This window comes from Oncorhynchus gorbuscha, linkage group LG14, assembly GCF_021184085.1.
Source record: "Oncorhynchus gorbuscha isolate QuinsamMale2020 ecotype Even-year linkage group LG14, OgorEven_v1.0, whole genome shotgun sequence".
NCBI classification, from domain to species: domain Eukaryota; kingdom Metazoa; phylum Chordata; class Actinopteri; order Salmoniformes; family Salmonidae; genus Oncorhynchus; species Oncorhynchus gorbuscha.
In genome coordinates, this window is record NC_060186.1 from 50,195,192 (window position 1) to 50,217,451 (window position 22,260).

The 22,260-nt window shown below is 46.4% G+C and overlaps 1 protein-coding gene across 4 annotated transcripts in view; it reads right to left on the reverse strand.

Moving 5' to 3' along the window:
- Nucleotides 1–601: 601 nt before the first annotated feature.
- The window catches only part of med23 (mediator complex subunit 23), a 29,365-nt gene continuing 7,706 nt past the window's right edge, over nt 602–22,260 (reverse strand). For 2 of the 4 annotated variants that reach the window (XM_046298314.1, XM_046298316.1), the window contains 19 exons: nt 21,043–21,243; nt 20,681–20,824; nt 20,039–20,184; nt 18,964–19,209; nt 17,908–18,050; nt 17,515–17,689; nt 16,578–16,741; nt 12,061–12,185; nt 11,556–11,773; nt 9,660–9,840; nt 9,272–9,442; nt 8,669–8,885; nt 8,211–8,447; nt 7,811–7,976; nt 7,422–7,494; nt 6,875–7,089; nt 3,920–4,040; nt 3,081–3,212; nt 602–1,292 (listed from right to left, as the gene is read on the reverse strand). In XM_046298314.1, coding sequence (XP_046154270.1) covers nt 1,113–1,292; nt 3,081–3,212; nt 3,920–4,040; nt 6,875–7,089; nt 7,422–7,494; nt 7,811–7,976; nt 8,211–8,447; nt 8,669–8,885; nt 9,272–9,442; nt 9,660–9,840; nt 11,556–11,773; nt 12,061–12,185; nt 16,578–16,741; nt 17,515–17,689; nt 17,908–18,050; nt 18,964–19,209; nt 20,039–20,184; nt 20,681–20,824; nt 21,043–21,243 — 3,255 coding nt within the window. In that variant the 3' untranslated portion in view covers nt 602–1,112. The remainder of the gene's footprint in view (nt 1,293–3,080; nt 3,213–3,919; nt 4,041–6,874; nt 7,090–7,421; nt 7,495–7,810; nt 7,977–8,210; nt 8,448–8,668; nt 8,886–9,271; nt 9,443–9,659; nt 9,841–11,555; nt 11,774–12,060; nt 12,186–16,577; nt 16,742–17,514; nt 17,690–17,907; nt 18,051–18,963; nt 19,210–20,038; nt 20,185–20,680; nt 20,825–21,042; nt 21,244–22,260) is intronic. The other 2 variants (XM_046298315.1, XM_046298317.1) reach the window with 1 other exon arrangement.

The window sequence follows — 22,260 nt, forward strand, 5'->3', positions numbered from 1 at the left end:
AAGGACTCTGATTTAGCCACTTATCATAACAGGTAAATAAAAACATTGGCAGTCATCCCCTAACAACAATACGTTTTATATTCATAAGGGAGAATACTAAGGACAAGAGAAGGGAATCCACAAGAGGGTAAATAAGAATTAATTCATATCCACTTCAGTGGTTCTTATTCTGCTTGAGGAGTTCTAGAGGGTCCTCTGTGCCCAAACTCAGTCCTGCCCCTTCCCCTTGCACTACACAGCTGATTCAAATTACAAACTCGTCAAGCTTTGCTTATTTGAATCAGCTGTGTAGTGCTAGGGCAAAAAAAAACTAAATGGGAAGGGGGGGGGGGTTAGGAAACGCTCCTCTGAGCCTGTCAACCCGTCCTCATTAAAAATCCATGCTCATGTTTTCACACCATGTAGAGATAGTGTTTTAAGCACCTCCAGTCCAGTTTGTGTTTAAAGAGTTGGGAGTTGTTGACCCTGTTCTGACCTTAAGTGTTTGTGCAGCCATAACAACATTCAGAAACCTGGCGGAGGTCCTGAGCGGACAGAATACAGGTCCTCTCGACAGAGCAGAATAGCAGGGGATCAGACAAGACGACAAACCAACACAGAATACTAAAGACGTTTTTATTGTTTCTTTACTTTGTGTGAAAAACACAACATAAATCGCCTCTCATGATTAAGTGGGGAGTCGCAAGGCACTGGACCATCTCATGTTATGACAAAGGGAGAGCAACAACAGAATGAGCCGCCACCAACTCCTTTTATATACATACTCCAGCAGACCAATGATTGCAGAAACACTTGTCTTTTTCCAATACACTCAACAATAAAAAGCACTACAAAGCTAAAGGTTATAAAAAGGTCATGTCTGTTGTGTAACAGTTCATGTCTGTTTTCTTCTATGCTGCTTTTCGGGACTGAATGGCTGTTTAAAGCTTTGGAACACACCACAGCATTGGGGTGTTGCAATGTCAGCCTCAAGAGACCAGACTCTCGGGGTCATCTTGTCTGTCTCGACCCTGACCTAAACATTCGTGGAGTGTGTCCATCTCAATACTCCAGCTGGTGACAGTGGGACCACAGCCATGGGGCTGACAGACTCCTTCCTTGGTGTATGTGTTTTACTGGGCCCCAGACAGGGGGAGGTTGGAGGGGCCAGGGTTGCTCTGTGGGGCGGGTGAGGACACAGAGGAGGAGGGCTGGGGAACGCTGGCGGCTGCAGGCTCCATCTTGCTGGTGTGGGTGATGAAACGCAGACGGAGCTTCATGGCCGGACGCAGGGTCAGGATGATTTTCTCCACCTGGGAATACACACACACACACACACACACCATTAGACAACACTAGGGGAGACAAGGGATAAGCTGGGAGGAGAATTCAACTCAACTCTTCTGTACTACTACTACTACTGAGGAGAGAAGCCAACTTCAGCCTCAGACCCCGAAATGAAGCGGGACGTGCAGCAAGTGACTTCAAAAGTAAAAGTGGGAATGTTTGGAGGACAAACTAATTAGAATTTCAAATTCAGGGTGTGTTGATATAATTAGGAGGAGGAGAGGCAGAATACCAATGCAGGACATGACAGAAAACCAAGTGAGCAAACGTTGAGGAAAGGCATAAAGTACACATTATTTAGGGGCTAAAGCAACAAAAACATCCCACAACTGAAACTTAAGTCAATCTCAGATCGATTGTCTGGGGCCAAGTGAACCTCCCCTTTTCATGTAGGAAAGTCACGACCAACATGCTTTTAGGGAAAGAGGATCATTTTGTACATGTATTAAACTGCGATTTGAACAATTCCAGGCGCATGGCTTATGGGGTCCGGGGGTCCTTTTATTGTAGAAAGACTGAGAAGATCAGTTCAGGTGACCTTTTAAAAGGACAGGAAAATAAAATGCTGCTGACACCATCTTAAATATAATTTCCACCTCCAGAAATGGGCCCAGTAACATATTTGTAATAATTCAGTAAAAAACATTGGAACAATCTTATAGCCTAAGCACGGTCTGTATTATCAGGATGTGCTATTAGCAATAAACATTATCGCCTGTAGCCCAACTGATGAAGCATAGTGACTATAAAATGTACAGTGCCTTCAGAAAGTATTCACACCTGTTGACTTTTTGTTGTGTTACAGCCAGAATTTAAAGTAGATTATTGAGATTTTGTGTCACTGGCCTACACACAGTACCCCAATAATGTGAAAGTGGAATTATGTTTTTAAAAATGTTTACAAATTCATAAAAAACGAAAATGTGAAATGTCTTGAGTCAATAAGTAGTTCAATAAGTAGTTGTTATGGCAAGTCTTTATAAGTTCAGGACTAAAAATGTGCTTAACAAGTCACATAATACGTTGCATGGACTCGTGTGCAATAATAATGCTTAACATGATTTTTTTAAATGACAGCCCCCATCTCTGTACCCCCACACACTATCTGTAAAGGCCCCTTAGTCAAGCAGTGAATTTCAACCACAAATTCAACCACAAAGACCAGGGCGGTTATCCAATGCCTCACAAAGAAGGGCATCTAGTGGTAAAGAGAAAAAAATATATTCCAAAACATGCTTTCTGAATGCAAAAAGACACTTAAGTAAATCTGCAAGAAATGTGGCAAAGAAATGTAATTTATGTCCTGAACACAAAGAGTTGTTTGGAGCAAATCCAATGCTTTATCTTTTCTGGAGGAAAACCAGAGGAAAACCTGCTTCAGTCTGCTTTCCGGCAGACGCTGGGAGACAAATTCACCTTTCAGCAGGAAACACAAGGCCAAATATACACTGGAGTTGCTTACCAAGACCACATTGAATGTTCCCAAGTGGCGGAGTTACAGTTTGACTTATGTCTCCTTGAAAATCTATGGCAAGACTTGGCTCTTTTTGAACAACAACCAACTTGACAGAGCTTGAAGAATTTTAAAAATAATTTTAAAAAGAATGTGCAAACATTTCAAAAACATGTTCTCTCTCTTATCAATTGACTCCATTTTGAATTCAGGTTGTAACACAACAAAATTACAGAACATTTCAATCCCTTCATCTGAACACCAGTGGCGAAGAACATTAACCCCTGAGTATTTCTCGAACCTGGTCTTTGACGCTGTCCCCGGTGAACATGTACTTGATGTGGTAGAGGAAGTCACAGATAGGATCCATGTAGGACAGGTGTTGACTGTGCTGGTCCACAGCCTGCAGCATCTCATAGAACGCCACTCCAATCTGCAGTTCACGACACACACACACACATAAATGCGTAGTTCGTTAAGAAAAGGCACAGACAAAAATCAGTCATTGATTAATGGTGAATGGTGGGTCACACATCTGATTAACACAAAGCCAGACTGAAAAACAGAATGAATGGCTATTTCAGAACAGATATTCACGACACACACACACACATAAATGCGTAGTTCGTTAAGAAAAGGCACAGACAAAAATCAGTCATTGATTAATGGTGAATGGTTTGGTCAGAGCCGCTCCAGGGGGGTGGCAGGCTGGTCAACAGCAGAACTGCAGATTCATTAGAGCTGTCCATGGGAAGCCACAGCACAGAGCCACTGCCTCTTGGGAGAGGAGACCAAGGACCTTCACTCTCCCTCTCCACAAATAACAGGATTTCTCAGTGAGCCACCTAACCAGCTATTGTCCATTTTCACACACACACACACACACACACACACACACACACACACACACACACACACACACACACACACACACACACACACACACACACACACACACACACACACACACACACACACACACACACACACACAATCAGTTCTATCCTCTTTAATGGTCAAGGGAGTGTGAAAGGGAATTTAATTGACAGGCCTTTTGTGTGGGATTGTATGGTGTAATAGGGTTGTACTGGGAGATGGAGGAGAGGAGGGGGGGTATATAATGACAGGAGTAGTCAGTACCTCCAGCATGCAGCGGGTCCTCTCCTGTTGGAAGCGCTGGAGGAAGGGCCCCACTAGGTGGTACACATAGAGGAGCTGGAACTCTGTCTTTACTATGGGCTTCAGCACCTCAGACAGGAACCTGGGGAGGGAGGGGAGAGAATGTTACACTTCTCGTAAAGAGACAGACTGAATAGAAGACTGACTGCGCTCGTTCAAAGACATGCTGGGATGGAGGAGAAAAGGACTGAAAAATCTCCCCAGAAATGAAATAAAGTGATTTGTAAAACCAAGCACCCGATGTTCAAAAGTGACTAAGGCTCTAACTGCGAGAGCTGTATGCAAATGGAGGGAAGACAGTGGAGGCACTGAACTTGAATGATAATTGACGGGGCTTTTCTGAATGAACAGACAGTGGAATATAAACCAGGTACAGCAGGACCAAAGCCTCTGTGTTTGTAGACGACAAGATGGATCCCACTGGGATCTTGTCATGTGTGATCTGTGTTCCAGAAGCTTCAGCGTGAGGCGTACCCACTCGGCTGCCTGAGCCATAGGCGGTGCGTCTCGTCACCGGGCTCGGTTGTCAGAACGCTGTGACGCCTGCTGAGATCTCCTACGCGTCACGGTCCACAATGATGAAGAGAGCTTGGGGATAGCAGCAACCTGCCCGTCGCAATAATGTGATAGCGCTTCCACACTAACACAGGCTGAGAGCCGTCACAAAGGTAATGACTGTCTGGCAAGGAGAGGTCATCGTATATATCTTGCCCACTCATACTGATGAGCTTTTGAATATAAATTGCTTTCGTAGTATTTCTGGTTGCTTTTCAAATTCAATCTCAAAGATAAACAATATTGGGCCTCCAGAGTGGCACAGCGCTCTAGGGGGTCACTACAGCCCCGGGTTCGATCCCAGACTGTGTAACAGCCAGCCATGACCGTTAGACCCATGAGGCGGCGCACATTTGGCCCAGCGTCATCCGGGTTAGGGGAGGGTTCGGCCGGCCATGGATATCCGTGTCCGATTGCGCTCTAGCGACTCCTTGTGGCGGGCTGGGCGCCTGCAAGCTGACACCAGTCGCCAGCTGGACGGTGTATCCTCCGACACATTGGTGCGGCTGGCTTTCCGGCTAGAGCGGGTGTGGCTTGGCAGGGTCGCGTTTCAGCGGGACATGTGGCTCGCAACTTTCACTTCTCCCGCGAGGCCGTGGGGCGATGGGAAAAGACTAACTGACAATTGGATATTACAAAATTGGGGATAAAAGGTTACAATATTTAATCATCAGTGAAATCTGAGATACTATGCAAGTAGAACATGTACAGAAATTTTATTGGACCAAAGAGTATGAAGGCATATATGCACCAATTCCTGAAATTAGAATCCCCGTGCCCAGTCCAATTTACGGGCACATTACTAATCTTAAACAGTAGCATCAAATAATGTCAGAAAGCTGTAGCCAGCCCAGTACATAGTGTACTGTACTTCTCGGTCTCATCCCAAGGCATTTCCATCTGCTTCATTGTAATGTAATCCCAGCAGGCCAGGGCTCTGCTGTCATTTCACATGACAGTCCAGCAGACACACAGGAGCACAAGGGCACTTGCTGACACATCAGGGAGCATAACTATTTGGGCTTGAAGTCCAGCAAAGCCTGAACACAGTGTTATAGGGGAAGATATTCCCAGGCTAGATGAGAAGGCCTACTTTGCGAAGCCTGAACACAGTGTTATAGGGGAAGATATTCCCAGGCTAGATGAGAAGGCCTACTTTGAGAAGCCTGAACACAGTGTTATAGGGGAAGATATTCCCAGGCTAGATGAGAAGGCCTACTTTGCGAAGCCTGAGCTGGGAGGCAGCAGGACTATCCCACTGTGTCCAGATAAAACACAGGGTAGGCTTGAAGCAGACAAATTCTTAACAAAACCCCATCTGATATAAGTCAGGAGTGAGCAGCTTGGGCCGAGGGAGGAGACAAGATGGTGGGGATGGAGGGAGGCAAGAGGGGCTCTTTCCTCCCAAATTGTACACTTGTTCACTTCCCTTCAGTCATTTGAAAGTAAATGGCCTTTTGTCAATTAGATTTGCTCACCTCCTGCGTCCTCTATCCCTTCCTTTGAAGGTCAAAGTTAATCGAGAAGAGTCGCTGAGAGTGAACATGGACAAAAATACGCTTGCTTGAATTGAGATGGGTCCTTCTCCGCGTCGTTAGGAAAATTACATTTACAGGGCTGATCCCAATATAAATGTGGAAAGTGATGGAAACAAATGAGGTTAGTTGTTCCAGATATGTTATAGATAGAAACGATATGCTACTTATTGTTTTATTTTATTTTAAAGAGGGCATGTTTTCTCCTCTGACAAAACAAAAGTTGATTCAATGTGGGTGTGGCAAATGTAAAAAATATTCTCGCGGTAGGATATACATGAGTATCCTCGCTGAAAGGTGGCTATTGAGGGGAGAACACTCTTCCGTTCACCTACTAATGAATTAACACTTTCCTCGACCACTCTACCACAGTGAGATGCCGGTGGACCAGGACTAGAAGGCTGGAGAATAGCTAATCAGGGGACTGCTGGTGGACCAGGACTAGAAGGCTGGAGAACAGCTCATCAGGGGACTGCTGGTGGACCAGGACTAGAAGGCTGGAGAACAGCTAATCAGGGGACTGCTGGTGGACCAGGACTAGAAGGCTGGAGAACAGCTAATCAGGGGACTGCTGTTGGACCAGGACTAGAAGGCTGGAGAACAGCTAATCAGGGGACTGCTGGTGGACCAGGACTAGAAGGCTGGAGAACAGCTAATCAGGGGACTGCTGGTGGACCAGGACTAGAAGGCTGGAGAACAGCTAATCAGGGGACTGCTGGTGGACCAGGACTAGAAGTCTGGAGAACAGCTAATCAGGGGACTGCTGGTGGACCAAGACTAGAAGGCTGGAGAACAGCTAAATCGGGGGACTAATGTTGGTTCTTACTTGGGGATGAGGGAGAGCTGTCCGATGCTGGAGTGGTGCCACACGGCGTGGGCCAGGGCCAACACGTAGCTGCAGTACATCTCAGAGTAGGACTGGTGGCAGGCGGTGAAGTCCAGCAGCGCGAAGGGGTAACCCACCCACTCAGTCTCTGTGGTGAAGCACGGACTGCCCAGCACACTCACGATACGGTCCTGCAAGACCACCCAGTAAGGCTCCTAGAGAGAGGAGAGAGACAGGCAGACAGACACGCATACCGTTTAGCTGACTTGTCAGACCTCAGACAGTTCTCTGGAGTCTGCAGGACGGCTGAAGGATGAAATGGATGTTTATTTGGGTAAAGCTGTCACTACTGTCTGGCTGCGCAGAATTACACTGTGAGCAGTAAGAACAACAATTTATGAACCTCGTTTTTCATGGATAGTGGAAACTTGACCACGCGAATGGAAAAAACAGGTTTGCTGTGTGCCGTGAACTTGAGATTTCTGGCGCAATAAGTTGCTGATATGTAACTGATATGTGTGTGTGAACAGAGAGGAAGGAGTCTTACAGGCAAGGCGGTGATCACCAGGCCGATGGCGTTCATCCAGGCGGTGATGTTCTCCCGAGGCACCAGCGGTTGGCTGTGAGGGAGGTCACATGACATCAGGAGGACAATCAATCACAACAACATACAGATACAGACGCTGTCATGCAGAGGGGCACACTGGTCTAACTGAGCTCTGCAGAAAGCTAACACATTGCATTGATTCAGCACCACTTTGAGATGACTCATCGTCCATTCCTCGCACAAGAACTTCCGCATAAAAATGAACACATTTACACGTGCGTCACGAGAGCACACAAGACTGTGCTTGTTTACATAGCATAGAGACTTTACAATCTCCCCTCTAATTGGCTGCTTACTGCCCCCCGTTTGATCTATGACCCCATTCTGACCTCTTGAGGACGACGCTGAGCAGGGCGTTGCCCACGTCCTTGCCGGGCACTGCCAGGGCCATCAGCTCCACGCAGGTGACGTGGAGAGCGTGGGCGGCCGGGTTGGGGAACTCGTTGAACCTCCAGTCACAGTTTGGGAACGGCCCGGGGGACTTGCCAGCCATCGGTGAGACAGCAGGTCAAGGATGATACACCAGCTACACAACAGTGTGTGAACACATCATAGACTTTAATTCTAGGAAAGACCTAGCAACCCAGCACGTCAACTACTCCCTCGTAGATGTCGTGAGACTACTGTCATCGGTCTGAACATCCCCACAGCAGGACAGAGACATAGAAAACTGTCTGATAATGATTGACAGGTCAAATGTGCTCGGGAACAAACTGCAGCAAAGGATATTGTCGACGAGGCGTCCGATGAGCTTGCAGTAGTAGGTGTCATCGGGGATCCAGACGTTGTCTTCGCGGGGGTTCATGCCACACTTGATGTAGGTCTCACTCAGGCACCAGCCTGGCGCCCGGTTGTCCTTCAGAGAGCTCATGATGGCGTGCACCAGCTTCCTCTTCAGGTTGGTGCGGTCGCGCAGGTGACGCTCGTAATAGTGGAGCGTGTTGTACAGGTAGGTCACCGGGCGGTCTGGAGACGACACAGAGAAACACAAAATTCAATTAGACTGTCCATCTGAACTGACCTCGTCGCATAACATCATTCCAAATGTTTCAAGTGCAAGTGTAACATTGACTCATAAAGGGGGTCTATCGGGGGCTCTTTCGTGATGTCCGTATACCTCCAGGCTGTATGGCCAATCAAAGCAACAGACCAGAACTCGTCCCCATGGTCTTGTACCCTCTCCTCACCGTGGAACTTGTAGAGTCCTCCCAGGTGGTCCAGTAAGGTCTCCAGTGACTTGGAGACAGGCAGCAGCTCCAGGAAGCGGTGGATGACGATGTCAAAGACGGGCAGGAAGCGCAGGCAGACGTTACCAAAGTAGATGGGCAGGTAGTGGGACTGCTGCTGCATGGGCGGGTTCACCTGCTCGGCCAATCCCTCAAAGTACAGCTTCTCCGGGTATTTCTGTTACAATAGGGAAGAAAACAAGAGTCCAAGTCAAATGGAACTGTATCACCTGCAAGCTTTAATGAAAGAGCAAGCTTGGGAGCCGTGAAACAGTGAGTGGAGGTCAATCACCACAGCAGAACAGATGGAGACTTAACACAGCTAACACCACAGAAAGCTCAGTTGAGATCCCAGCCCAGCCAATGTAAATGTGACATTTAAAAAAGGGCCAAATGTCAACAGGCAACGGTGCAGGCTGATCTATAGTGGCCTCCCGTTGACATTTCCATTCGTATCGCCTTGAGCCCCTCTCTGGTTCCTTTCAGACTGTCTTTGGGGCAGAGCTGCTCTTTCCGTGCTGGAGCTGTCAGTCAGAGCTCCAGGGTCGGGGGCCAGTACGGTACCTTGTGGTAGGTCATGTGCTTGGTGTGCCAGTCGCTCTGCAGCCAGTGCTCGGGGGCGTTCTCCTTCACGAAGTCAGAGACGCGATTGCGGAAGTCGTTGGGCTTGAGGAGGAGGAGCTGAATAATGAAGTAGCAGACCTGGGCCTCGTTACCCTCATGACTCCTCATGGCCTGGAGAGGGAGATCAGAGCGAGGGAAGCGATGGGAACGAGAGATTAGTAGGGAACTAAACATTGTTATCGAACACCTCAACCAGTTTCATATTGAACAATGAGATATTAAATGTCTGTGATCTGAAAACGTAATTATTCATAATGTGATTGAAGCTTTCAAAGGCTTCATTTGAGGTGAACCATATGACTGGCCCATAGTTTCATCTCATCCTTACCAGGCACAGGATGAGTCTGTCCAGCGTGACAATGTTGTACTTCCACACCATGTCGTTGAGGATCTCGATACACTTGTTGAGCTGCTGGCCACCGGCCGACGTGGAGAACTCATAGACCAGGAAGTCTGCAAACGTCCTGACATGGGCCACCAGTGCCCGTGCCCCGATCCTCTCCAGAACCCTGGGGCAAGACAGGACACACGTTGGGTTAGGAGGATGGCCTTGTGTCACAACACACAGACACCTGCACAGTCACGCACATGTCAAATTGACAATGTACAGTACCATTGCTTGTTTACCATGAGTCTTTATAACGAGCGAGCATTTATTCCTCTTAATTCAAAAAGGCCATCTGTCAATAACACAATTACTTCATGATTCAATGCAAAGCTGTTCTCAAACACCATCAACACCCTTTACAGCAATCAACACAAACAACAACCAGCAAACAGCCTTCTGACACCATCTGCTTCAGTGTGTTCCTTTCAACAGCATCCAGAAGCTGAGAGCCAAGCCTAGGGCCCACAGTAGCCGTTCCCAGTGGTAGTGGCCCCCTGTGGCAGCCTTCCTACCACCCCACCTGGCCGTACCACAACCACCACCACTGCTCTCTCCCAATCCCCCAGACTCTGGCTTCCTAGCACAGGCCCTATTTAGAGGACAGAAGGAGAGCAGTTTTACTGTACCGGCTCGGTTGCGTTAACAGGCTGTCATTAACAGCAGCCAGTTACCGCAAAAGCAAAGTCCTTAGTCACTTAAAAGCCCCGTTGCAAAATACCTTTCACTGGCGGTAAATCATATTACAAATGGTGGTGTGCGGTGCATGACTGCCTACTCAAGGAAAGCCATCACTCTCGACTGGGTAGTGACGTAAAGAGCCGGAGGCAGGTTTACAGTAGACAAGGCTATTCGCATTCCTCACACTCAAACTCTGTTGGGGAGAGGCCATAGATTCTTTCCTACAGACAAGACATGGAGAGAGAAAGAGGGAGAGTTTGAAAGAAAGTGTCAGGGAGAGAGAGAGAGGGGTATAGAAGGTGCTTGGGAGAGAGTCATTGAGTGTTTAAGAACCTTTACAGAGACTCCCTCCGAAGGGTTACGCAAACAGCAGCCCTTCACAGCCATTTCACCCCTCCCGCCTGGTGATAATTAGAAGAGCTCTGCACTACAATCGCCTCAAACCCCTGGCCTGCAGAGAGAGCAGATAGCACATACAACCAATCCCTTGAGCCGGATTGCGGGTTGAGGCTGTGCTGATTTCCACACAAAGATGGAATCAGCAACAGCACTTTAGCAGCTCGGCACTGGCTACAGGTTGTCAGGCAGTCGCCACAACTTCTGCTTCAGAAAGCACTTTAAAAACTGCCTTGCTGGTACAGACTGTGTCTGGGGGGGGGGGTGGGGGCTCAGTGAAATAAATTAAAAGATGAGATGATAGCGGCAGCAGAGCTGTATTGGTGCTGTCGGAGCGTGCGGGGAGTGTAAAGATCATCATCTCTCAGCGCTCGTGATTAGAATGACAAGTGGGACGTGTGTGTGGGGTCAGGCATCTCCATCCACACAACTGCCCTCTGTCTGGAGAAGGAGCAGCTGCAGCCCAGAGAAGCCACACCCCCTCTGTTCCCCACCCACTTAACATTCACAGGGCTCAGCCAATCAGAATGTTGACCTCCTTAAAAACAGTCCCAGGTTACCTTATAATATTTATTAATGACCATATAAAATCAGCAGGATAATGAGAAGAAATCCACAGGACGTGGCCCTGCTACCGTTAAAACAGGAACTGATAGCCTGATGTTGAATCGGAAACGTTGATTCATGTGCGCTGTCCCTGTCGAATACATTTCATAAATGGTTAAGTGTCGTGCAACCGTAGAATAGAAAAGTAGTGAATACTTTGTGGTGTACCTGAAGCCGATCTGGTTGATTTTGTCAGTCTCCAGCAGCATCTTCCACAGCAGACACAGGAAGAGGGGCGGCGATCCCTGCATGGAGAAGTGGGTGATGATGTCGTTCTCGTTGGTCATGCTCTTCCACTTCCTGTATTCCTCCTCCACGTTCTTCTTCAGGTTGAAGCGGCTCTCCTGGGGAACGTTGTTCTGCTTGAAGAACGCCTGAGGGAACACGCACACAGATGTCTTTTTTTCCCTCCTTTCCTTCTGTGTAAAATGATAAATATTCATATGTTCCACTGGGACTTTGTGTCAGTCTGTCATCTGAAAAATATGAATGGGCTCAGTCTGTGTGTAGGTACCATTAATATAACATATTCACTTTAGCCGGGTTGGGGCGGTACCGTCGTGATATGTTGCGTTTGAAATAGAGAATTATTGACTGAGAGAATCCTATGGCTGCCCCCTGTAGAAATAAGCCCAAATTGATTCGCTCTCTCTCTCTGTACCTGAAGAGGAGCGGGGAAACAGCTCAGGGTGTGAGAGGCCCAGTTGTGAGGAGTAAAGTTCATGATGGTCTGCAGGATGTCCTTACACCACGTACCCTGGATGGAGTCGGAGCCTGTGAAGAAATCTGGACCAGAGAAAGCAGTGGAAGGAAAATGAGTCTCGGGTTAGGTGAACGTTTTGTTAATGCTGACCTACTAGTCAGCGTTACGCTGAGCTATGATGAGTTTCACGGGCATTATCAGACACGTGTTAAATGTTGAACTGACATTACGTATACAGTGCCAGTCAAAAGTTTAGACACACCAACTCATTCAAGGGTTGTTCTGCATTGTATAGTAAGTCAAGACATCAAAACTAGGAAATAACACATATGGTATCATGTAGTAACCAAAAAAAAAGTGTTATATTTGAGATTCTCCAAAGTAGCCACCCTTTGCCTTGACAGCTTTGCACACTCTCGGCATTATCTTAACCAGCTTCATGGGGAATGCTTTTCCAAGTCTTGAAGGAGTTCCCACATATGCTGAGCACTTGTTGGCTGCTTTGTAAAAAAAACATTTATTTTGTATTTAACTAGGCAAGTCAGTTAAGAACAAACTCACAATGACTGCCTACCAAAGGCCTCCTGCGGGGACAGCGGCTGGGATTTAAAAATAAATAAATAAACATATATACACCACGACGAGACAACACACAACACTACATAAAGGGAGACCTAAGATAACATAGCATGGCAGCAACACAGCATGGTAGCAACACATGACAACAACATGGTAGCAGCATAACATGGCAGCAGCACAAAACATGGTACAAACATTATAGGGCACAGACAACAGCACAAAGGGCAAGAAGGTAGAGACAACAATACATCACGCAAAGCAGCCACAACTGTCAGTAAGAGTGTCCATGTTTGAGTTTTTTAATTAAGAGATTGAGATAAAACTGTCCAGTTTGAGTGTGTTGCCACTCGTTCCAGTCGTGAGCTGCAGCAAACTGAAAAGACGAGAGACCCAGGGATGTGTGAGCTTTGGGGACCTTTAACAGAATGTGACTGGCAGAACAGGTGTAGTATGTGGAGGATGAGGGCTGCAGTAAATATCTCAGATAGGGGGAGGCCTAAGAGGGTTATATAAATAAACATCAACCAGTGGGTCTTGCGACAGGTATACAGAGATGGCCAGTTTACAGGGGAGTATAGAGTGCAGTGATGTGTCCTATAAGGAGCATTGGTGGCATATCTGATGGCTGAATGCTAAAGAACACCTAGCCGCTCGAGAGTACCCTGCCGATCTATAAATTGCAATCGTCATCACACTGCCCTATCCCACCTGGACAAAAATAATACCCATGTAAGAATGCTGTTCGCATTCTTACACGTGCTAATCATGTGTATGTGACCAATAAAATTTGATTTATAAATTACATCTCCGTAATCTAGCATGGGTAGATTTTCCTTCCAAACCATCTCAATTGGGTTGAGGTCAGGTGATTGTGGAGGCCAGGTCATCTGATGCAGCACTCCATCACTCTACTTGGTGAAATAGCCCGTACACAGCCTGGAGGTGTGTTTTGGGCCATTGTTCTGTTGAAAATCAAATGACAGTCCCACTAAGAGCATACCAGATGGTATGGCGTATCGTGGCAGAATGCTGTGGTAGTCATGCTGGTTAAGTGAGTCTTGAATTCTAAATAAATCACAGACAGTGTCATCAGCAAAGCACCCCCACACCACCTCCTCCATGCTTCACGGTGGGAACCACACATGAGGAGATCATCCGTTCACCTACTCTGTGTCTCACAAAGACACGGTGGTTGGAACCAAAAAAAACTCACATTTGGACTCATCAGACCAACGGACAGATTTCCACCAGTGTAATGTCCATTGCTCATGTTTCTTGGCCCAAGCAAGTCTCTTCTTCTTACAGTTGTCCTTAAGTAGTGGTTTCTTTGCAGCAATTTGACCATGAAGGCCTGATTCACGCAGTCTCCTCTGAACAGTTGATGTTGAGACGTGCCTGTTACTTGAATTCTGAAAAATGTATGTGGGCTGCAATCTGAGGTGCAGTTAACTCTAATGAACTTATCCTCTGTAGCAGAGGTAATTCTGAGTCTTCCTTTCCCTTGGCGGTCCTCATGAGAGCCAGTTTCATCATAGCGCTTGATGGTTTTTGTGACTGCACTTGAAGAAACTTTAAAAGTAGTTGAAATTTTCTGGAATGACTGACCTTGTCAAAAGTAATGATGGACTGTTGTTTCTCTTTGCTTATATGAGCGGTTCTTGCCATAATATGGACTTGGTCTTTTCCCAAATAGGGCTATCTTCTGTATACCACATCTACCTCGTCACAAACACATTAACGAGGAAATAAATTCCACAAATGAACTTTTAACAAGGCACACCTGTTAATTGAAAGCATTCCAGGTGACTACCTCATGAAGCTGGTTGAGAGAATGCCAAGAATGACAGCTTTGCACAATGTCGGATGTGGCAGGTCTTGCAAACTATTACGGATTACAAAAGGGAAACCTAGCCGCCAGCTGCCCAGTGACGCAAGCCTACCAGACAAGCTAAATGCCTTTTATGCTCGCTTCGAGGCAAGCAACACTGAAGCATTTATGAGAGCACCAGCTGTTCCGGAGGACTTTGTGATCACGCTCTCCGTAGCCAATGTCAGCAAGACCTTTAAACAGGCCAAAATTGACAAGGCCGCGGGGCCAGACGGATTACCAGAGCGTGTAATAAGAGCATGCGCGGACGAACTGGCAAGTGTCTTCACAGACCATTTCAACCTCTTCCCGACCAAGTCTGTAATACCCACGTTTCAAGCAGACCACCATGTGCCCAAGAAGGCGAAGGTAACCTGCCTAAATGACTACCGCCCCATAGCCCTCTTCAGTAGACATGAAGTGCTTTGATAGGCTGGTCATGTCTCACATCTACACCATCTCAGAAATCCTAGGCCCACTCCAATTCACATACCGCCCAACAGATCCACAGATGTCGCAATCTCAATAACACTCCATACTGCCCTTTCCCACCTGGACAAAAGGAACACCTATGTGAGCATGATATTCATTGACTACAGCTCAGCGTTCAACACCATGGTGCCCACAAAGCTCATCACTAAGCTAATGACAATGGGACTAAAACACCTCCCTCTGCAACTGGATCCTGGACTTCCTGACGGGCAGCCCCGAGGTGGTAAGGGTAGGTAACAACACATCTGCCACTCTGATCCTCAACACGGGTTCCCCTCAGGGGTGCGTGCTTAGTCCCCTCCTGTACTCCCTGTTCACCCACGACTGTGTGGCCAAGCACAACTCCAACATCATCATGAAGTTTGCTGATGACAACAGCTGTAGGCCTGATCAGCGACAATGATGAGACAGCCTATAGGGAGGAGATCAAGGACCTGTCCGTGTGGAGCCAGTCCAACAACCTCTCCCTCAATGTGAGCAAGACAAAGGATCATGGACTACAGGAAAAGGAGAGCCAAACAGGCCCCCATTATACATCGACGGAGCAGAAGTGGAGCGGGTCGAGAGTTTCAAGTTCCTTGGTGTCCACATCACCAACAAACTACCATGGTCCAAACACACCAAGACAGCCGTGAAGCAGGCACGACAACACCTATTCCCCCTCAGGAGACTGAAAAGATTTGGCATGGGTTCCCAGATCCTCAAAACGTTCCACAGCGGCACCATCGAGAGCATCCTGACCAGTTGCATCAACGCCTGTTATGGCAACTACTCGGTATCTGACCGTAAGGTGCTACAGAGTGTAGTCCATCCAGGACATATATACCAGGCAGTGTCAGAGGAAGGCCCCAAAAAATTGTCTAAAACTCCAGTCACCCAAGTCAGACTGTTCTCTCTGCTATCGCACAGCAAGCGGTACTGGAGCGCCAAGTCTAGGTCCAAAGGGCTCCTTAGCAGCTTCTACCCCCAAGCTATAAGACTGCTGAACTAATCATCAGATGGCCACCCGGTATATTAACATTGACCCCTCCCCCTTTGTTTTTGCACTCATGCTACTCGCCGTTTATCATCTATGCATAGTCTTACCCCTACCTACATGTACAAATTACCTCGACTAACCTGTACCCCAACACATTTACTCGGTACCGGTGCCCCCTGTATATAGCCTTCGTTATTGTTATGTAATTCTACTGTGTTACTTTTCATTTAGTAAATATTTTCTTAACCATTTCTTGAACTGCACCTGTTGGTTCAGGGCTTGTAAGTGAGCATTTCACTGTAAGGTGTTGTATTCGGTGCATGTGACAAATACAATTTGTTTGAAGGCAAAGGGTGGCTACTTTGAAGAAGCTCAAATATAAAATATATTTTGATTTGTTTAACACTTTGGGTTATTACACAATTCTATGTGTTATTTCATAGTTTTATTGTCTTTACTATTATTCTACAATGTAGAAAATAGTAAAAAAATAAATAAAAATCATTGAATGAGTAGGTGTGTCCACACTTTTGACTGGTAATCTAGATAGAGGCAGACCTGTGACGTGGGTGGCTCTGGCCAGAGTCAGAATGAGGGCACGGTTGAGCTCCTCAGATTCAGCTGACAGCACCGTTTTGGGGTCACTGAGGAAGCGGGTGAACTGAGGCTGAACCTCAGAACTCCCCAACGCTGTGATCAACCTTAACGCTGTGCTCTCAACACTGAGGACACAGAAACAGAAATACAAAAAAAATGTTACTTTTATTTCAGTGAAAGCTCGTGGTCATGTACAGAGTTACGTCTTTGCAAAACGCTGACCCATTTCTATGTAACGTTCTTATTAAATTGGCAATGATTGAATAACGTCCGCTCAATAGCACATCATTCCTCTTATAAACACCTTGGCTTGCACTGGCTTGACCACAGAGTATAGACTAGTACTAAATCCTTTCTGGTCTTATGTATCTGTGATTGTAATGAGCCATCACTGCCTGCGCAGGAGCTCAAGGACCTGTAACCCCTGTGGTGCTGACCATGTAGGTGAAGGAGTTTTTAACTGGTCAAATGTCCTAACCAGGAAATATTCAGGCCTCTAGTTACAGTATATGACTACACCTAGGGTGTTCAGTGTTTCCTGGTCAGATTACAGTTGCATAAAACATCTTAAGTGTTTCCCTTAAGGAATGATAATGTTCTCTTACCTAAGGGAAATAGAGTATTGCATAGAGCTCCTAAAATATTACCTTACGTAAGGGCACACTTCAAGGGGTTTTATGGTAGTTTGAAAGCATGTACTGCAGAAAGAGTATCTGGTTACCACGGAGACAGCCTGAGTCACTGACTAATCATCTTGTCAAATAAATCGTATTTATTTTGTGAGATAGTAAAACAGGATCAACATATTGCTTCAGATGAAAAACCATTACTCTACTATGCAACCAGGACCTGGCCCTAAAAATTGTGTCTGACTGTGCCTCCTCTTGTAGTTACTGACCAGAGGTGTAGCTGGTTCTGGTTGGTCTGGGGCACGGCGGCTAGCGAGTGCAGGTGGCTGAGCAGCTGGACGCGGTAGTGGGGCTGGATGTGGTGCATACGGTAGCTGAACATCTCCAGCAGAGTGTGAAGGATGCCCCAGGCGTGGGACTTGAACACGTTGGGCAGGAGCTGGCCTGGTAAAACAAGACAGACACCATGTCGTCGCAGTTAGAACATCTGTGATGCATTTGGGAATACAATTAATCTGGCCATGCTGCTTGCTCAGGCCAGGGTTGTGTTCAGGTTTTGTTATGGTGTGCCTTTCGGAACATGAACCAGGTCTCTTTTGGGAAAGAAATGCAGGCAGGGATTGATAAGCTCTGTAAGGGGATTCAGAGTTTGCAGGACTTACTGATGAATCCTTTGATGCCCAGAGATTCTATCTCCATGTAGACCAGCAGTCTGCTGTAGGTCTCCACCAGGGCTGGGGCCAGGGCAATGCTGGACTTGGCGTGGGCCAACTTGATCACCCGAGTGGCGATGCTATGGATCAGGCTTAAAAGTACAGGGGAAATGTGAATGAGACTTGACCAACGTATGCCGTTTTCACCTTATATATTATGCTTTGATCACTAAACTGTCAGAATACTGCTTATGCAAGTAAAAATGTTCAAGGCTTTATTGGCTCAGAAATTGCAGATGGCTTTATTGTAAAATGAATAAGCACTGAATCCACTGTAAAGCCGCTAGAGCAGATGATTTTTCATTAGCGACAACATCTTTTCAAAAAAACAAAACCCACTCATCTGTATAAAAAGTCAAATTTAAAAAATAAAAAGCTTTTAGGTTGAAATGGGTGGATGCTGTTTAAACTCATTATCACTCTCCATTCTTTCGATTGTAAATGGCAACTAACAGCAGGGAGAATACAACAGTGATCAACAGATGAGGGAGGAGACACCACGCTTAAACACTCATCTGTTCTTTGTAATTTAGCACAGAGCCATTTCATACACCCTGGGCTACACTAAACCAGAGCGAAGGAAGATGACTAGAGTTGAAATGTTAGACGTTTAAATAAAAAAACAAATTTTCCAAGCCTTCTTGAATTTTAAATAGGGCAGGATATAAATGTGAATAAAATTGCATTATGGCGTGTCCTTAAAAAGAACATGGCAGGTGTCTAAAATAATGCATTTTAAAGTAGATTATTTTTAGCACAGCATTTCAAGCGGTTTTTTAAAATTACTTAATTAAAAACCTCATAGGACGCATCCTCAAGTTTTCATGTATGCCTCGGAAGACTGAGGATGCTCCATTCTTACTTCAATAACCCCTAGTAAGAGCTCTAACTAAATGAAGTATTACTGGTGATGTTGCTGTGATATCCTGACAGCACCATTGAAAGGAGCAGTAGTAGTCGTTGTAGGGACTATAGATATACAGATTCTCTCTGTGTATAGCCCACCTCATCTTGGCGTGGACGGTGAGGGAGTCTAGGAGGTTCATGGGTAGTGGTGTGACGGAGCCTGATGCGGTACAGTTGGTGCCAGGCAGGGTGATGCGCATGCTGCCGTTGCCATAGATAGTCTCCACAAGCACGCCCATGGGCAGAGTGAAGCACTCCGAGTTAGTGGAGTAGGCATTACACAGCAAGGCGATCTTATAGTCTGTCATCCCCAGGGACTTGTTCCTCAGGCTCTGCTGGAGAAACCTAAACACACAAGGACAGGTGAAATATTATAGGGGGTAGGAGGGAGGGGGAGGCAAGCAGTTTAAATGCAATCGAACCCTAGATTTGAGATATTGCTTTTTATCTCAAAGGCATCACAAATCATGCATCTGTGAGTTATATTGCAAGTTGTTGACCACTGACTAATATATGCCATTTAGCAGACGCTTTTATCCAAAGCGACTTACAGTTATGTGTGCATACATTCTACGTATGGGTGGTCCCGGGGATCGAACCCACTACCCTGGCGTTACAAGCGCCATGCTCTACCAACTGAGCTACAGACTACAAACACTTTTCGACTGGCTGCCCAAGTGATTCCTTATGAGAGTTCTAGTAGACAACATGACAGACAAGAGCTGGTGTTAAGTACATACTGGCCTCTAAAGGTAGAACTGCTGATTTGACACTCTTTTTCTGTGGGACCTGCTGCCTGGACCACTGAATGCTCGGCAACTGACATTTATTCCAGAGGTGTTGACCACTGTGGTTGTTATTTTACCCTGCTGGTCATATATGAACGTTTGAAAGTCTTCAAGAACAATCTGGCCTTAAATGGCCATGTACTCTTATAATCTCCACCCGGCACAGCCAGAAGAGGACTGGCCACCCCTCAAAGCCTGGTTCCTCTCTAGGTTTCTTCCTAGGTTCCTGCCTTTCTATGAAGTTTTTCCTAGCCACCGTGCTTCTACACCTGCATTTCTTGCTGTTTGGGGTTTCAGGCTGGGTTTCTGTACAGCACTTTGTGACACTTTGCGGATGTAAAAAGGGTTCTATAAAATACACTTGATTGACTAAGACATTCTCTTACTCATGGTGCAGCTTGAGGGAGTGGGGGATAGGAATCTGCAGCTTGGAGTTGTCGTTCTGAGCCTTGCGGTTCAAGTGGATCCAGATGCAAGTCATGGCGAAGGCGTGGGTCGACTGGGGCTTGCTGATGTCTGGCACCGGGATGCACTGTAGAGACACACACACACACATCACGATGTCGCCAGTCATACCAATAAAACTTTCAATAAACATTCAATTTATATCAATATCTTCTAAATTATGTAGACACCAAGTAAATGGTTGTATCACCTGACTAGTAAAATGTGTTGTATCACTAATAAAATGTATTATTTCACTAAATACTTCACTCATTCATTCACAATTGGCTGTATCATCATTGGTCAGAAAGCTAATAAATATCCACTTAGCTCTGGACTAAGCGGGACAAGTAAGCCATGATTCTTTGTTAGTGCAGCGTTAGTAAACAGATCCGGTATTTGCATGCTAATGGAAGACATGGCTAGAAGTAAATTGGGGTGAGATGGGGCTGCAGATTCCTTCATTGCGTCCCCTTGGAGACAGCAGCTCTCAATGCAGTTCAGAGTGGAGCCTCCTGGTTCCTGCAGCGATGCTCTGACAGATGGAGGAGCTGAAACGACAGACACACACACACAGTGGCTACCTCTTTCTCTGGGTAGAGAAGATCGAACAGCTTCATGACAGGGAGAAAGTCAGCCAGGGCGTTCTTCTGAATGCTGCCAGATATGAACTGGAGGAGGACCCACATGAGGTGGTCTCGGCCTTTGATCAGACCTCGACCGGCCAGCTGAGGAGCAACGCACACAAGACAGACATTTTAGACATGATCTGTATAACAGTCTCTCTGTCTCACAGACGAACAGTGTGGAACAAAAGAACAAATTCAAATTGCCAATGGTAAAAATGAAGCAAGAACAAGAATAGAGCATTCACGATAATAGGACAAATGACTGTGTCCACTTCTCTGAAAGTTTTGTGTCGGTTTCAAAATCAACACCACCTCACCTTCTGGTGAAGCGAGAGCACCATGTGTGGGAAGCTGGCGAACTGGAAGAGCACAAAGAAAATGAGCTGGCTGGAGAGGTGCTGCCACAGGAGCTGGCTGGTGCCGCCGTCGTCAAATTGCTCCTCGGTCTCAGAGCGCTCCATGGCGTACACCACCAGGTCCACCAGCTGGTCCTCGAGCACCGGGCAGCGCTGCTTGTGCTGGGGGAGCCCAAAGAGACGGGTGTCAGAGGGGTGTGTAAACATTTTCACAAAAAAAAGTCAAATGTACCTCACACAGGGAATTCAGCACTGGCCCATACCTCACCAAAACAAGTGAAATCAGCACACAGTGGATTCAGAAATGTAGTTGAGTAAAAATATATATTTTTAAATGGGGCCCTTGACTAGCCTCATTGAATGCTTCATTTTAGTTCCATTCCCTCTTACTCCACTCCAAACATGGTCTCACACCAACATCACTCTAGACACTTGGCTCAAACGGGAGTCTCAAATGTTGGGTACAAACAGAGCTTGTCCCGGGCACACAGAGGGTACACACTGACTCAAACACACACAAAACAGAGCATGACATGAAGACTACACCACTGCCAATGAAAGCCCAGATCCCAGAGTAGCTGCACTATATCACCACATTGGTCACTTTTGCCATCGTTGATAAAAGTCATTTCAGTAATCTATCCAATGTAAATCACCTGTTAAGACAATATTTACTCAACAGGTGGTGCTCTGCACATTTACAATCAGTCTTACACTGAATAAATAATGGCTTGTGGTCAAAACGTTTACTGAAAAACAATGCTGATAGACTGAGAACAAGCGTCGATATACCCAGTCTGTTCTGACACCAAAGAGTACCCTCTCTTTCTGATATACTGCAGCTGCCCCCTGAAAGTGACATGCAGGTATAGAACACACTGCCATTCATCAACACCACACTGTGAGCAGAGGGTAGCATCATCTCCAAAGGGTGGGGGGGGGGACAGTGGAACAACGCATGCTCTTCTGAGATGGGGGTTTCTTTACTGGATTAAGGCTGGTCTGATGAGTGTCTAACCAATGGAATTGGTTTATGGAAACGAAAGAGTTATAGCCATCTTCGATGGAATTATGTATACAGTAGGTTCTTTTGAGCCTTTTAGTACAATGTTCCGATAGAGGGCCAGGACCAAAGATAGGTCCAAGTAAATCATTCTTTTGAAAATCATTCTTTTGAAA